The sequence below is a fragment of the Myxocyprinus asiaticus genome, chromosome 34 (genome assembly GCF_019703515.2).
Source record: "Myxocyprinus asiaticus isolate MX2 ecotype Aquarium Trade chromosome 34, UBuf_Myxa_2, whole genome shotgun sequence".
In the NCBI taxonomy this organism is placed as follows: domain Eukaryota; kingdom Metazoa; phylum Chordata; class Actinopteri; order Cypriniformes; family Catostomidae; genus Myxocyprinus; species Myxocyprinus asiaticus.
Genome location: NC_059377.1, coordinates 11,557,834 through 11,574,453, shown reverse-complemented (window position 1 = coordinate 11,574,453; position 16,620 = coordinate 11,557,834). Strand labels below are relative to the sequence as shown.

Genomic DNA, 16,620 nt, shown 5'->3' with positions numbered 1-16,620 from the left:
AGGAGGGGGGGTTTCATAGAGAAAACACTCATACCACACTGCAGTGAGACCGGCTACCGGCAAACACGAGGCAATATAAATGCTAGAAAAAGAGGGAGTACGCTACTGGTTTGCAAACAGATTACATGTCAGCTACACCATGCAAGCCGATTGGCTTAACAGCTCACATGCCAAGGATCTATCTGATTGGATCATGTATAGTTTCATGACTGAACTTAAAGACATTTGTCTTTGTACATTAAGCTGGGATAGAAGTATTTTAACATCGAAAAAAATTCTCTAGCACAAAGTACGCTAGTATTCCATTCTGAACACAGCCAGAGAAAGAAGTGTAATGAATTGTCTTGACATTGGCCAAACACAATAGTTATTTGGCAGCGACTGCACAGCCACTATTTACAAACAATTGCAATGATCCTCTCTCTAAGAAGGGATCTGAAAAAAGTAAATACAGATAAGCACATTAAAGAAAGCCCTCTTAAGTGCTTTCTCCATTTGGTGCCCCCTTGTGTCCTCTAATTGAGATTCAATGTGTGTTCAGGGCACTTGGCACAACTTAAACTCCGAGCGCACCATCTCACGTTTCCCGATCCTGGGAATGCAAACAGTAGTCTTCTCCCAAATGGCTTTCCAAACCCTCCCCCTGCAACCTGGCCTGCCCCTGCACCTGTGCCTCTGTCTGCCTTACACTCCCTCAGTTTCTTGTAGGGTTTATTGTAGGCCAGGTGTGAAAGGCGTTGGCACCGCCTCAATCGGACTCCTTGTTGCCATCTTATGTGGCCAGCAGATGCCCAAAATGTACCCAGTACACAGACAAACACAACATGTATGAAAGTCCAGCCGAACGCTGAACATCAGGCAGGGGGGTGGTCCATTAATACTAGGCCTCTCCAGTGTGCAGTCTTAATAAAAGGCTGTGCAAAGCACTCTATGACCCACAATGATGTGCTGTGCGCACATCTGCTGCTTTCTAGATCTTATGGGATCATTTACTAAGAAGGAATTGTGTCCAATGTAGTTTGTTTGCATTCAGTGCTGTCTCCGTTGTTTTAGCACCCAGTTCACAAAAGTGCAAATCAGGTAAAGGCACACCTATGTCCAAAAATTTAGTGATTAATGCAATTTGAACTATGCAATTCTCAGTTTTGCACATTGGATCTGGATACTTGGTTGTGGAAGATCGTATCGGTCCAACTTTGTGATCCAGGCACTTAAATTGACTCTTTAAAATGCTGAAAGTACACTCAACTACACTACGTGTCTAGATATATGCCCAGTTAAAACACTTTTCTCCATTAGATCATCATTTAATGCTTACTGCCTGCTTTCTGTGGGTGGAAATAGCGCAACTTTAATTGCGCCAGACAAAAAAGTGCAATAAATAATAGGCCTAATTTAAACAGAAAGCATGTTTGCACTTAAAACAATGACACTGACTTAATTTAAAATGCCAAGGAGGAATTAGAGCACTTGGTTAAACTGGATTACGAGTGGTTAGTGAAGACGTGATGTTTTCGTGCTGAAATACTGCATGCAAAACTAGCGTAACTGTTTCGTGAATTCACCCCTTTGTGTTTATATAAATCCCGCGATTCGCATATTTTCTAAATTTTTGTACTGCAATCTTTTTTTTGTCTCACACTTGCTCAATTGCTTGGCCTCTCAGGGCTGTTTTAATGATCGCGTCTACAGCCCAGTACTCTGGCTAACAATTATAACAGGGTATTAGATGACAGGTAGACCACGGGCAGATGCTGCAATCTGATCTTCGTTCGCACACACACACACACAATATATCTTGCTTTACTATAGGTGCATGTGACTTGATAAACAGACCCCAAACAGAAGGTCTCTGTGAAGCCGACTGAATGTTTTGTTTTATTTTCAGGAGGGGACTGAAACGGACATCTGCTGAGGACTGGCCGCTGCGGTGTGGCAGTGTCGCATTGTGTGGTGTTTGGTCGGCGCTGGGCAGCACCGTCTTTGAAGCAGCGTCTGTGCTCAGAGCTGTTTTGTTCTCGAAGCCGGTGGTGGGATTAATTCAGACTCTCCAGAGGAAGAAAAGCCTCTTCAGTGGGCCTACGCAAACACTGTTTATGAGGGGGTTTATGGCACGCCACGAAAGTTGTGTCATTACAGTGGGCCTGATGAATAGGCCTTCCATAATGCTAATGCCACCCATCTACGTGAGTGTTATGTGATTGTGCATTGAGTGTGGTCCTACACTCAGATCAAAGTCAACGTTTGAGGAGATGGGAGAATTAAAAATGAGTAACACACAGAAAGAGCATGACTCAAATACTGATTCATACAGCAAACTGCAATATAAAAAAGGTGAGAATTGAATTAAGGTAAACAAATTAATGATAAAACAAAAGCTCTGTTCCAAAATCTATTAAGCTGCCTTGTGGTTTACTGCCTAAATAGTCAGCTACATTCTAATGCAGCACCATAACCATAATGAAACTAATTTGACTGATTTAAACCACTCTACTTGAGCAGCAGTTACACAAATAGCTTTCCTCACGTAAAGCACACGGGAGACTTGACTCACAATTGATACGAGCTTGACAGTAACATGTTGCTATTTCCCTGATGAAAAAAAAAAATGATGGTTTTGCTGATCTTAGCTGGCCCCACACAACCCACCGAGAATAAATTATATTATATTATATTATATATATATATATATATATATATATATATATATATATATATATATATATATATATATATATATATATAGACACACACACACACACACACACACACACACACACACACACACACACACAGTTGAAATCAGATGTTTACATACACCTCAGCCAAATACATTTAAACTCAGTTTTTCACAATTCCAGACATTGAATAGTAGAAAACATTCCCTGTCTTAGGTCAGTTAGGATCACTACTTTATTTTAAGAATGTGAAACATCAGAATAATAGTAGAGAGAATTAATTATTTCAGTTTTATACCTTTCATCACATTCCCAGTGGGTCAAAAGTTTACATACACTTTGTTAGTATTTGGTAGCATTGCCTTTAAATTGTTTAACTTGGTTCAAACACTTTGGGTAGCCTTCCACAAGCTTCTCACAATAAGTTGCTGGAATTCTGGCCCATTCCTCCAGACAGAACTGGTGTAACGGAGTCCGGTTTATAGGCCTCCTTGCTCGCACACAATTTTTCAGTTCTGCCCACAGAACGGATTGAGGTCATGGCTTTGTGATGGCCACTCCAATACCTTGACTTTGTTGTCCTTAAGCCATTTTGCCACAACTTTGGAGGTATGCTTGGGGTCACTGTCCATTAGGAAGGCCCATTTGCGACCGAGCTTTAACTTATGGCTGATGTCTTGAGATGTTGCTTCAATATATCCACATAATTCTCCTTCCTCATGATGCCATCTATTTTGTGAAGTGCACCAGTCCCTCCTGCAGCAAAACACCCCCACAACATGAAGCTGCCATCCCCATGCTTCACGGTTGGGATGGTGTTCTTCGGCTTGCAAGCCTCACCCTTTTTCCTTCAAACATAACGATGGTCATTATGGCCAAAAGTTCAATTTTTGTTTCATCAGACCAGAGGAAATTTCTCCAAAAAGTAAGCTCTATGTCCCTATGTGCACTTACAAACCATAGTCTGGATTTTTTATGGTGGTTTTGGAGCAGTGGCTTCTTCCTTGTTGAGCAGCCTTTCAGGTTATGTTGATATAGGACTCGTTTTACTGTGGATATAGATACTTTACTTAAAAAGGTCCTTTGCTGTTGTTCTGGGATTGATTTGCACTTTTCACACCAATTACGTTCATCTCTAGGAGACAGAATGCATCTCCTTCCTGAGCGGTATGATGGCTGCGTGGTCCCATGGTGTTCATACTTGTGTACTATTGTTTGTACAGATGAATGTGGTACCATCAGTTGTTTGGAAATTGCTCCCAAGGATGAACCAGACTTGTGGAGGTCCACAACTTTTTTTCTGAGGTCTTGGCTGATTTCTTTTGATTTTCCCATGATGTCAAGCAAAAACGCACTGAGTTTGAAGGTAGGCCTTAAAATACATCCACAGGTACACCTCCAATTGACTCAAATTATCCAATTAGCCTATCAGAAGCTAAGTGGCTAATTACATTAAGGCTTGACATAATTTTCCAAGCTGCTAAAAAGGCACAGTTAACTTAGTGTACGTAAACTTCTGACGCACTGGAATTGTAATATAGTCAATTAAAAGTAAATGAATTTGTCTGTAAACAATTGCTGGAAAAATTACTCGTGTCATGCACAAAGTAGGTGTCCTAAACAACTTTTGGCCAAAACGTTTGCTAATATGAAATCTGTGGAATGGTTAAAAAATTAGTTTTAATGACTTCAACCTAAATGTATGTAAACTTCTGACTTCAGTGTGTGTGTGTGTGTGTGTGTATTTTATATATATTTATATATATATATATATATATATATATATATATACACACACACACACACACACACACACACACACACACACACACACACACACACTGTGCAAAAGTTTTAGACACTTGTGAAAAATTTTGCATAGTGAGATGTCTTCAAAAATAATGACATAAATAGTTTTCATTTATCACTTAATGTCATACAAAGTCCAGTAAACATAAAAAAGCTAAATCAATATTCGGTGTGACCACCTTTGCCTTTAAAACAGCACCAATTGTACACCTGGACACAGTTTTTCTTGGTTGTTGGCAGATAGGATGTTCCAAGCTTCCAAACTGTGGCAAATTCTCCATCTATTTAGGCTGTCTCAATTGCTTCTGTCTCTTTATGTAATCTCAGACTGACACAATGTTCAGTGGGGGGCTTTGGGGGGCCATGATATCTGTTGCAGGGCTCCCTGTTCTTCTATACTAATCTTTTTTATTTGCAAAAGTAATGTTTGGGTGTCTAACTTTTATATTTCCTATTGACACTAAAGCTGACAATATAAATAACCATCTCAAGACAAATGCTTTTGTGTAACATCTTGTGTCCAAGACTTTTGCACAGTACTGTGTATATATATATAAGTCAGTTTTTGGCTTTAATGGATTGCTGCACCTTCTTATTGCATCTGTTTCAGGTTCTATGAGGTTTATCATAGTCCTTATATTAATAAACAGCACATTAATTCTGAGAACATAACCCTAGACCCAAAGCCTATAGAAAGAGGACTCCAAGCCACTTCTCTGTTATCTATAGCTAAAAGAACACTATCATAAGCAGCATTAGAAGGGAAGCCAGCATCCAACCCAAGCAACTAGACCTTGTCTCTAAGCAGGGATGCACAAACATATCTGGTGTGTTTGTCTGAAGGCCTATGGACAGCCCTGAAAGTGCATTATCCAGTTCCTAATGTGGACAAGGAAGTCAGCGGTTTATGGTTTTGCTATTGAAAAAGATTTTTCACACCATTTTCCAGGCAGCGTCTGCCTCAAAGTCACAGCTGACAAAAAAATTTCTTCTCCGAACTGCTTTCATTTCACTCTTCAGAGGCTTTACAATTCACAGATTACAAAACCTTAGTTAAAAAAAACACACAAAAACACACGCGGAGCAGTTAATTACGTACTGTACTTGGACATATCAACTTGCTTTTTATATTAATAATTAGAAAGTGTTTAAGCACGTCTTAAAGTGACTAATTAAAAAATGACCGTGACAGCAAATTATTTCAAAGAATTACCAGTTGTTATAAGGCTGCCTTACTGTCATGTATCATTTCCTGCAATATAAAAATTTGGTAAATAAAAACAGGACAGCTGACATCTTCAGTACCCAAGTAAATTATCTTGAGACTGTCACAGACAGGCGTGCTGACATCCTAGCTAATAATGCCATATTTTCTCATACACACTTTTCAAGCTTGTATAAAAGTATAGCCTCAGCTTTTCTCAGCTTGAGTGACCCGAAAGGGAACTAACCAACTCCTAAACATTGACCTCAGAGACACAGAGAGATAGATAGAAAAAGGGTTACTTACCTCTTTTTGGCTGGGCAGTCCTCTGAGTACTCGCTGCCTCCATCTGTGCTCTGAGAGCGAGACCCGTCCTCATTGTGTCCTCCTTTAGATCCATTCAGCTGCCCCTTTGACAAGGAAGCTGTACAGAGAGAGAGAAACAACAGCAAAAATTGAGAAAGAATAACAGATGCGACATGTCAAGTTATCAAATTTAGTGTGAAATATCTCTATGGCATGGTTTTAATAATAATGCACAACACCAAGTAGATCTGAAATGTAATACTTGCAAAATGGAATAAGATGGAGAGATGGTTTATTTTAAGGCTTCATAGACTGAGGAAACAATGGAGATGGAGGTAGATAGAAGTTGAAATACTGGTGAAGTCTAAACAAGGCTTTCCTATATTCAAATTGAGCACAAATGATCACAGCCCGAAATACTTTAATTTCAAACAATAAACACCAGTGGCATCGACTAATGTATTATACATATATACATACACAACATATACTGTACACAAAGATAACTAGAAAGACAGATAAGCAAGACAGCGAGCTAGACGGATAGCGAGGTAGCTAGACAGATTTTTAAACAGACAGATAAGCTAGGTAGCTAGAAATATAGTTGGACAGATATCGAAGTAGCTAACTAGTGAGCTAGACAGATAGCGAGGTAGCTAGACAGACCGATAGTGAGATGGCTAGCAAGCTAGCTAGACAGACAGATAGCGAGGTTAGCTAGCTACCGAGACAGACAGATAGCGAGGCAGCTAGCTAGCTATACAGACAGCTAGCGAGACAGCTAGCAAGCTAGCTAGACAGATAGTGAGGCAGCTAGCTAGTGAGGCAGGCAGGCAGGCAGGCAGACACAGCCAGACAGTTAGTGAGTCAGTTAGTTAGTTAGTTAGTTAGTTACAGAGAAAGTCAGACAGTTAGTGAGTTGGTTAGACAGACATATAGGTAGAGTTCTTGAGTTAACTTGTGGAAGTTGTGCTGACTTAAAGCTTGTGCCGAGTAGGTGTGGAAATATCAGCGGTAGCTTCAGTTAAAATAATTAGCAGTCTCAAAAGAGACTAGAAAGGAATGAGGGAAGAAGAAAACGAAAACAAGCCTGGGCAACAAACTGTTTGGCAAAGGTAGATAAAACTGTGTAAACCGCAATGTGTCATAGTGAGTCTTCACACGCACTGTACGACTCTGTGGTTGGTTCACCCTCCCCCTCTTGTGACCGTTACTGTTACATTATTAAAGCTAAACATTATGGCTCAGCTGATCTAATTTCAGTGTTTAGCAACATCTGTAAAGCGAATATCCAGGATCGTCAAACATTCGCCAGGACCTGAGGCTCAAATCTACAGTTGGCCAGAAAAACAGCTGGAGAAATAAAGAGCTAATGAAGCAGTTCTCCAACACATACATACAAATCTATAAAAGCGTCTTTTTTTCCATATGAAGCCTACCATGGCTGGACTTCAAAGCACACAAGCTAAGTCCCAGGTGGTCCATTCACATCAGACAAAACATTGTTTTTGAGAACACCAAAACTGGGACGGTTTAACTCCAAATAGAAAAACAGCAAAAAAAAAAAAAAAAAAAAAAAAACACATTCATGTCCTCTATTCAAATGATTCCCCTTGTGCACAAACAAACAAGCTCTGGAGTCACTGCCTTCATCACGAAATGGGAAACCAAAACCTGAGAGAGCAGGCCAAGCCATGCTAACGTGGGTGGAGAGGGATCATATCTAAACAGCTTAACGCAAGCTGCTCGCTTCCCTCACTGTGTTTTACATATGTTGGTCTCACTTGAGTGGCTGTGTGAAAGACAGTCTGCATCAAGTGGAGCCAAACGTCCTGTATCTTCTCTCTCAGGCCGCGAGAGCGTGCAACGGTTTATCCAGCATCTGTCCTTCAGGGCCTTTAATCATATTTATGCATGTTTAACTAAGCCAATCGCGTCGCTACATTCCCCTCATGGTTTCCAGGGATGGCGTGTGTGATAGAGTGTAATGCTATGATGTGTGACCCATTAGTTAAGGAATGGTAATGACTAGGTCAGAACGAATTGAGAAATACGGTGAGGGAACATCACATAACGGTCCTGAGTAAATCTAGACTAATAAATTATGACATTCATAATTAAGCACTTTGTGCATCACTGTTATTCACACTAACTCGCTGGACCTTGTTGTAATGGTCTTTCACCAAAGTAGTCATTGTGGTAGACATGAAGTATGCTTAATTTTTAGCACTTGCACTTTAAAAGTTCCATTTCAGTCGTACTTAAACAATAATTTTTCTTTTTAAAGTCTGAAGTGGTATTTGATGATCAGTTGGCATTTTTCCAGACAATTATCATGTGAAAAGGTTAGCTAATCCTATCAGAGGTCATTAACATAGAACTCTTAAAAGGTAGAGTAGCTAAAACAGCCCATTTAATTCCAAGGATCAAAGAGAGGGTGGAAAATGGTCATTGTAAACTAAATTTTAACTGTTAAGTGCCAGAAACCTTGACTAACATTATAAGTGGACTCCATAGCAAAGAAATGAAGTATGGAACATGCAACAAGTATAGAAAATGTCCCTTTCAATAACTGGTACAAGAATGTGTTTAGCCTGTGGTGGCAAATAAAACTACAATACCAAAAACAAGCTGTTTATGCACTGCTGAGGTTCCAAAATGGCTACCTTACAATTTATTATTACCAATGTTTTGGTTCAAACATTGTTACCTCACCATTTCCAACAACCCAAAAGGTCAGGGGGAAAAACAGTAACAAACTTTTCTTCCACAAAGTAATTGAGCAATATTAGACAAAACATGAATGGCTGCACACTTCAAAAATCCAAAAGGAAACACTATACCATCTAGGAATCTTTAAAATAGTATTTTAAATACACGATGAACTTATTCTGAATCTTGCGTACTATAAAGTACAGATGGTATGTGGATTAGGATCTACAATCACTCACATCCAGAAAACAGCAGTATCAGAAGTTCACAACTTAAAAAAAAAAAAAAAAGCAATCACATTATTAGTAATTTGTAATGTGTGGATTGAAACCTCATCTGATGTTGATCCTTTTTAGTAATGATTTGTGTCTTTCATTGCAAAGAGTTTGCAAGTCTTGATGGGTCAACCTTGGTTAAACACTCTCCGTACAGAGGGATAACCGTTATCATGAGGTAGCACTGCAATGTTAACACATACAACAACAGGACAACAAGATTGAGGGCTATTGTGAGAAGACCTTATTATCTGTTTAGAGAGTTTATTCAAAGAAAAAATATCTAGCCTTCTGCTGTAGTCTCAACAGCAAACCCTTGGCACGTTTACATAAGGAGTGCGGTTTGTGTGTGAACTCCAGTGTTTAACATTTGCTGGGCTGAGCTGTGGACATACGGCGATGAGATGCTCCACCTGTCAATGGCAGACCACCATGGTAACAGCTACTCAAGGTTCCTATAAACTTTATATTTAGAGTAGACACCATATTTAATTGGACGCAAACGAAAATGAGGCTGTGAGGGATAGAACTATAGTCCGTGCAATATGCTGTTTATGAAATATTGTATAGTGTCTTTTTAAAAACTTTCAGTGGACAACAAACATGGGATGTGGCAATCAAACATGAGCTAGGACCTTAACATCAACATGACTTACTTCGATAATCTCATGCATTTCTTAGTGAAACAGGATACTCAATGAAATAAATATAGGATGGGACTTTTTTTAAGCATTGGGAATTGATTGGGTATTGAAAAGTGGGTGTTACGCAGCAGAAAAGACCAGGACAAAAGGGAGGGTTAAAAAAAAAATGTGGGTGAAGTCACCCAGAATGTAAAGCTGTTTCCAAGACAGAACAAGTAATTACGCTTTTATGAAAGATTACGAAGAATTTATTTTCCCCTTTGGAACCGAAGAACAGTTCACAATAAGACCAGAAACATGTATTGAGAAAGTAGATAGGGTCAATTTTGCTTTCATGTTGACTAGCAACTTGTCAAAGGGAATACAGTGTCAATTGTATTTTATTTCTTTATTTTTCTTTTTTTTTTTTCAACTGAGTAATAAAAAGTGTTAGTTCACATCAAGAGAAGTCATCTCCCTCATCCCTGTCTGGCTGTGTAAACTTGAACGTATAAAACTTGTTCTTTGTTCATCCCTCAGAGTCTCGCAGCTCTTTTTAGTGAAAACTCTGGCTTTGAGGCCTGTGTGAAGTGAAGTCCCAGACTGCAGAGCTGAAGTGTCAGACACGCTTCTATCAGGCGACTGCCTAAGCTCTAAAGTAACCTGGATCGTATGACAATACCCACTGATACAAGAAAATTCCTTAGGAACATCCTTTTAACAGAGTGATAAAATCAAACCCAAAATATTTGTGTGTGTGTGTTTTGTTTTTTCATACCCAAATATGCAAAGTGTAAAACTCAACTGGTAGAAAATTGCGGCAACAATGCCATAGTCATTGGTTTGATTTCCAGGATGTGTACCTATTGAATGTGTACTTCAAATGCTGTGCGAGTCTCTTTTGATGAAAGCATCTACCAAAGTCGTAATGTATAAATGTATATAATGCAATTATGTAAAATATTGCTTCATTCATGTGATGAAAAACGTACACTGATAACAGAGAGATTCACCGTTAAAGTGTTGGCTGGAAAAAAAAAAATCATCCGTCAGGAAACAAAACGTTTGTCTGAAAATTGTTAATCTGAAAACTGTATGGAAATGTGGCTGAGTGACAGAAGTACAGCAATCATGTGTCGACTATTCGGCGGACAAAAAGATCAAAACCATATTATATTGTCCACTGGAAAAATTAGCAAAAATGGATTTTCAATTGGCTATATGATGGCATCCATGACTAGTAGAGCGGTCTAGAGTGTACTAGACTACTCCAGTCCTGAATGACAGAAGGTCATTGGTTGAAGCCGTTACTCACCGTTAGAACTTTTTCCTCCATTGCTGAGGCTGCCACAGAGCTGCCGCTTCTGTGCGCTCTTAAACTCCTTCAGCGAGAGATAGAGGACCTTCCGCACCACCCTTTCCTCCGACCAGGGTATCCCATCATTATCATCCTGCAAACACACAAAGAGAGAGAAAAGATCAGTACAGCCATAGTGCAGACCTTCAACATACAAAGCACAGACCAGAACTGACAACAACAACTGTCGATAATTTTCCTTAATATTGTAATCATGATTATTAATTTCAATTAATATAATTTACATCACCACATCAAGCGAATCCACAACAGTTCTTGTGCCACTTAGGATGGAGAGATAAAACATCAAACACTTCTGTTATCTGTGGATCAGACTGCTTAATGCCACGTCCTCACTAATAAGTTTTCGTCTAAAGACACATATTTTTCCTCTACACTTTGGCCTTCCGTCCACATTGAGATGGCATTTTTGACAGCAAAAACAAGAGCTTTTAGAAAACACTCTCTCAAGTGAATAAACTGGAAAACACTGTCTTTGCATTGTAGTGTGGACAGGGAAAACAAAGATATCTGAAAATGATGACGTATTTGTCGTCATGTGATGCAGTCATGTGATACATTCAACCCAAAACAATCAAGATGGCAGCCATTGTGACATTGTTTTGCCTGCTATCCATTTTGATAGCGTTGTTAAAGATAAATGTTCCTTTGTACAACATTCACATTGCATTCCTTCAAAGATTACGGTAAGTTTTCTTGCTGTCCGACGATGAAACAATTGCGTTTCAGACAGTACATGGAACTCTGATTTTTCACATGCCAGTAAGGGGATTTAAGTGCTTTCATTAGTTTCAGTGTAGCCAAGATACGTTTCAAACACTTGTAAACGGCCGTGTGGACAGAGCGTTTCAAAAACAAAAACGTTGTTTTCAAATGTATCGGGATTAATATGGACGTAGCCTAAAGATCACTCATTAGGACCGGTAGTCATTACTGGTAGACTTATTAACTAATTTAAACACCTCTGATTGGCCACTGCATTCATCCACACAACAAACTTGTGGTTCATTAGTTTTTCTATGTAAATGTGCTACACAGACCTCTTAACTGACACACCGTATTGCTTTATTTGTAGTATCTTGCGCATAAGCGCTATATTGTTTAGACACCGTGTCAAGATAAAAATAACTGCAAACTTTAAAAAAAAATGTGTCTCAAGACACCTTTGCTCTGTTCTATATTAGTTGCTTACAATGCTAATGTCGCCATGAAAATAGCCACGAAAGCTGACATGTCATTAAGTCACTAATAAACAACAATGCTCATGGGCTACAAAAAACATGTTTAAATAGACAGATTTTATCCAAAAAAGGCGCAGTCACACATACCTTTGCATGACAAAATTCCACGGGCGAAGATGACGTGGATGGATGCTGAGCGCGTGTGATATCAGCAGAAAAATAACTGCCAAGAAGCCTCTTTTTAATGCTGCACTTCATACTATAGCAGTAAAAAAATAAATTAAAAAAATAAAAAATAAAATCAACACTCAAGTGATATCCTGTGTATATTCAATGTAGCTGTGTACGTAGTACTGCGCACTCAGAGCCAAAACAAACAGCATCCTATTGGTCAATGCGACAAAAGTTAACGGCAATGTTCACCAAACTTGACCTCCACGTGAAAAGCGCAAGGTGAGATGACTGTCTGCACCTTAAGAGTAGAACTAAATGGACAGCGGTAATTGACAATTGGCACAATTAAATAACTGCGGCAGCCGTAATGGTTTACGGTAATCTCTGCTATTTTTTTCAATTAATCGTGCAGTCCTACCTCTCGCACTGAAGCCATTTATGTAAACAGAATAAATACAACCAATTCCATACCACATTCCATGGGAAGAGCGAAACTCTTGCACAAACCACACTCAAATACACACAAGCCTACACTTCCCATCATGTATACCCTGGGTCCTGCCCCATTATCAAAGGTGTTTTTGTTATTGTGATGGCTCACGAGAGTTATGAATGTCACATCATTTTCCCACCACTTTAGAACCAATGACTCATTTCATCTTGGTACTATTTCAAAAAGTGTGTTCTTCTGAAATAGAATGAAACGGTGACAAGGACTTCCTTAAAATACAGTTTCCTTTCCAGCCAACAACTGACAACAATTCTCAATCTATATATAGACTAATTTTCTATGCTTCACATGAAGCCAAGTTCTCACATATATGCTTTATTTAGCATACGAGTGCAATAGAAGCCATATACTGCATTAATTTAAAAGACTTTATAACAGGCTGGCTCCACTGTAGGACTTCATACAATAGTAATGTAATTGCCGTAGATGTGCATTTGTGTATTCTTGTGTTATTGTCCAGAATATATATTGTGACATACCAAACTTTTTGTTATGATGTGAAAGAGACACTGATGACGGGAAAAATACAAAATACATAATCATGAATAGATTGCTTTCAGTGATTATTTTTGAGATAGAAACATTTAATTCTAATTGCTTGAGCAATAACGGATAACAGCAACTGTAATCCATTATGGACTGCCATGTGTGTAAAACTACAAGAAGCCTATTAAGTACAAGACATTAACAGCACCAAAAAACACAAAACAGAAAAAAGGAGAGAGAGAGAGATATGTACACACTTCTGCCTGTTTCAGTCATACTGATAATGTCCATTAATGTAATACAGTTAAGTACAGGACAATTTTTTTTTAAATATAGACAGAATCTTACAAAAATGAATGGAATCTGTCAGTAGATTGAGGTAAAAGATGCCAGTAGTAGCAAATAAACCGCATATGTTGACATTCAGAGAGATAATAACTGCTTCCTTAATGCACTCATTTCGAGTGGGGAACTTAAGACATTCCCATGTCGTGGAGGTGGGGGAGTTGTGTTACTCGCAGTTACAGTACAGGAGGGGAAATGTGCCGGTTAGACATCAGCTAAAACAACACAATGTCATGTGAAAATCCTTAAGTAACAAAGCTTTGTGCAGGAGTGGTCAAAGTGCAGGCCTAACCCCAAGTATGAACAATAGTAATAGTGATGCTTGCATTAGCAAACACCACTAATTACTAAAAGTCAACTCTCTAGACATAAGACACGATGACTTATACACTCAATGATTTAGAGGAAGAAACCTGGACAAATTTGGAGGAAAGGCCCAATGAAAATGTAAGGTTGGCGCTGTGACATTGTTTCCTGTGGGGTTAAACAGAAGGCGGGACTTAGGGAAACAAAGGGCATTAGAATATGTGTGTGTGTTCCTGTGCGGTGGCTGACAGGTGAACATCACATATCCCAGCAGACATGTCAACAAACATACATACACATACCTCGAGACTGCTCTATGCGCTGATGCGCTGCAGAAGCCTGACAGCGGGTGATTGGGCGTGTGGTGTGTGTGTGTGTGTATGTGTGTGTGTGTGTGTGTGTGAAACCACCAGAGCACCTCTTTAGATGCTTTTTACACACACCTGCAGGCGTGCACACACACACACACACACACAGCTGTGCTCAAAATAGTCTGCATGCAAAGCCGCAGCTTAACCACAGCACTGCTTTCTCAGACACTAGAATTGAACATTTATACTGTGGCACTGTTGAATGCTTGATCCTGATTGGTTGACAGACATTCTAAGGTGTTGATTAATTGTCAGTAAATGCATGACTATAAAGTAGTTCTAAGTCTTGACCGCATTACATTTGCATATAATTTATTTCAACATTACAGTTATTTCAAAGAGCCATACAGCCTACCATAGAAGAGAGAGAGAAAAAAAAGGCTATGCAAATTGGATAACAATGACCATTTTTCTATTATCTGAGATTACATTAATAATAATAATAATAATAATAATAATAATAATAATAATAATATTGACTTCAAATAACTCCGCCTCACATCGTGGCCGCATTATCACCTACAGATGTGCATTATTATTCAATTAATGCTTACATAATTGCTCTAATGCGCCAAGGCAATGTCCTTTGCAATTTCCCCTCTCTGCTCAAAGCATTCTGTAATCATTCTGTTCCAAATCCACTCAGATTTTTCCATTTACTGCTCCTTGTTTGTCCCCAACTCACTGGAGTTCACGCTATGGCAAAATTTTAAAGTTCTTTCAATGTATTTATAATATCATTAAGACAGTATGTATTTAAGCAATTTCCAGACAAATGGCGAGGGCGTTCGTATGATGATTATTCAAAGTTTTGAATAGACTCATCAAGACAGAGATGTGTTAACCGCATTACCTCTTATTTCTCCATAAGAGAAAGGAAAACTTTGTCTTGTTTTCTCTGCACATCATATTTTTACATTCCACAAAAAAAAAAAAAAATTATATATATATTTTATTTTTAATCGTAGTCTTTCCAATACTTAACAAAACCTTTCTTTCTTTCTAAATATTAGTTTATTAAAGGGTTAGTTCATCCAAAAGTGAAAATACTGTAATTTACCCACCCTCATGTCATTCCAAGTCCATATGACTTACTTTCTTCTGTGGAACACAACAGGAGAAATGTTATAAAATGTTGACGCTGCAATTTTTCCATACAACAAGTGAAGTGACAGGTTAACATTTTGCCAAACATTTATTTTTGTGTTCGACAGAAGAAAGAAAGTCATACTGGCAGTGTTAATTTTCGCACAGATTTATTTTTTAATTTTTTTTATTCAAAACGGTTTTCTTTTGATGAAAATGTCCTTTAAATGTAGTCAATATTTCTTGTCATAGGCATTAATTTTAGCTCATTTTAGTCTGACTAAATTAGCACATAATTTTAGTCAACAAAAACATTTTAGTTGACGACAATGTGTAAAATGACAAAAACATGTATCAAACTGTAATAGACCAAACTTTTTATTTTATTTTAGTACTTATTTTTACAATTATTAAAACATGTATTAATCACATTAAAGATTAATTCAGATGAGATTACACAACATTTAGCTACTTTAAGAAGTTACTCTGTTGTGAATTCCTCACATTTACAGTTTAAGATATTGCGTTGTGTAGTGGGTTTTTTGAAACGCGTATTCACAACGCAAGCTATGTATGCTGACTAGCACGTAGCTTAGTTCACGTCACATTTCCAGCTTTTTCTATATTTTTATAAAAAAACAAATAAACAAACTGTTAGTGCATTGTTAATATCTTTTCTCATCATATTTTCGTCAACAGTTTTAATTAAAACCATTTGATTATTGCCATTGCGTGATTTTTTTTGTCTTGTCTAAAATAAATAAACCAGTCAAAGAACATTTTCGCTAGAAATTCAGTTGATGAGATTAACACATGAGAGTAAATTACGCCAGAATTTTCATTTTTGGGAGAACTAATTCTACACAGTGTATAACGCATGGTAAATTCTTGTATTATGGACCATTAACATTTTATGCACTTGATGGAGTGGTATCGGAGTGATCTTTGAGCATGAGAAGACACCTAAGCTTTGATTAAAAAAAAAAAAGAAAAGAAAAAGCAAACTCATACAACTCCGCTTGCTGTTCCGCACCCACTCCACACGGCTTGCATACTGTGTGAGTGAGTGTGTGCGTGCGTGCGTGTGTATAGAGAGCATTCTACCTAGACAGTTAGGTGGGCTGGAGCGCTCTGAGATGTGATGCTGTCACTGGATCCCTGGAGCACAATCCAGC

The 16,620-nt window shown here is 38.4% G+C and overlaps 1 protein-coding gene across 2 annotated transcripts in view; it reads right to left on the bottom strand.

The window, feature by feature from the left end:
* The window catches only part of LOC127425576 (protein Jumonji-like), a 166,161-nt gene that overhangs the window by 62,162 nt on the left and 87,379 nt on the right, over positions 1-16,620 (bottom strand). For both annotated transcript variants that reach the window (XM_051671709.1, XM_051671710.1), the window contains 2 exons: positions 10,923-11,058; positions 5,998-6,115 (listed from right to left, as the gene is read on the bottom strand). In XM_051671709.1, the coding sequence (XP_051527669.1) occupies positions 5,998-6,115; positions 10,923-11,058 (254 nt within the window). Of the gene's footprint in view, positions 1-5,997; positions 6,116-10,922; positions 11,059-16,620 lie in introns of those variants that run through there.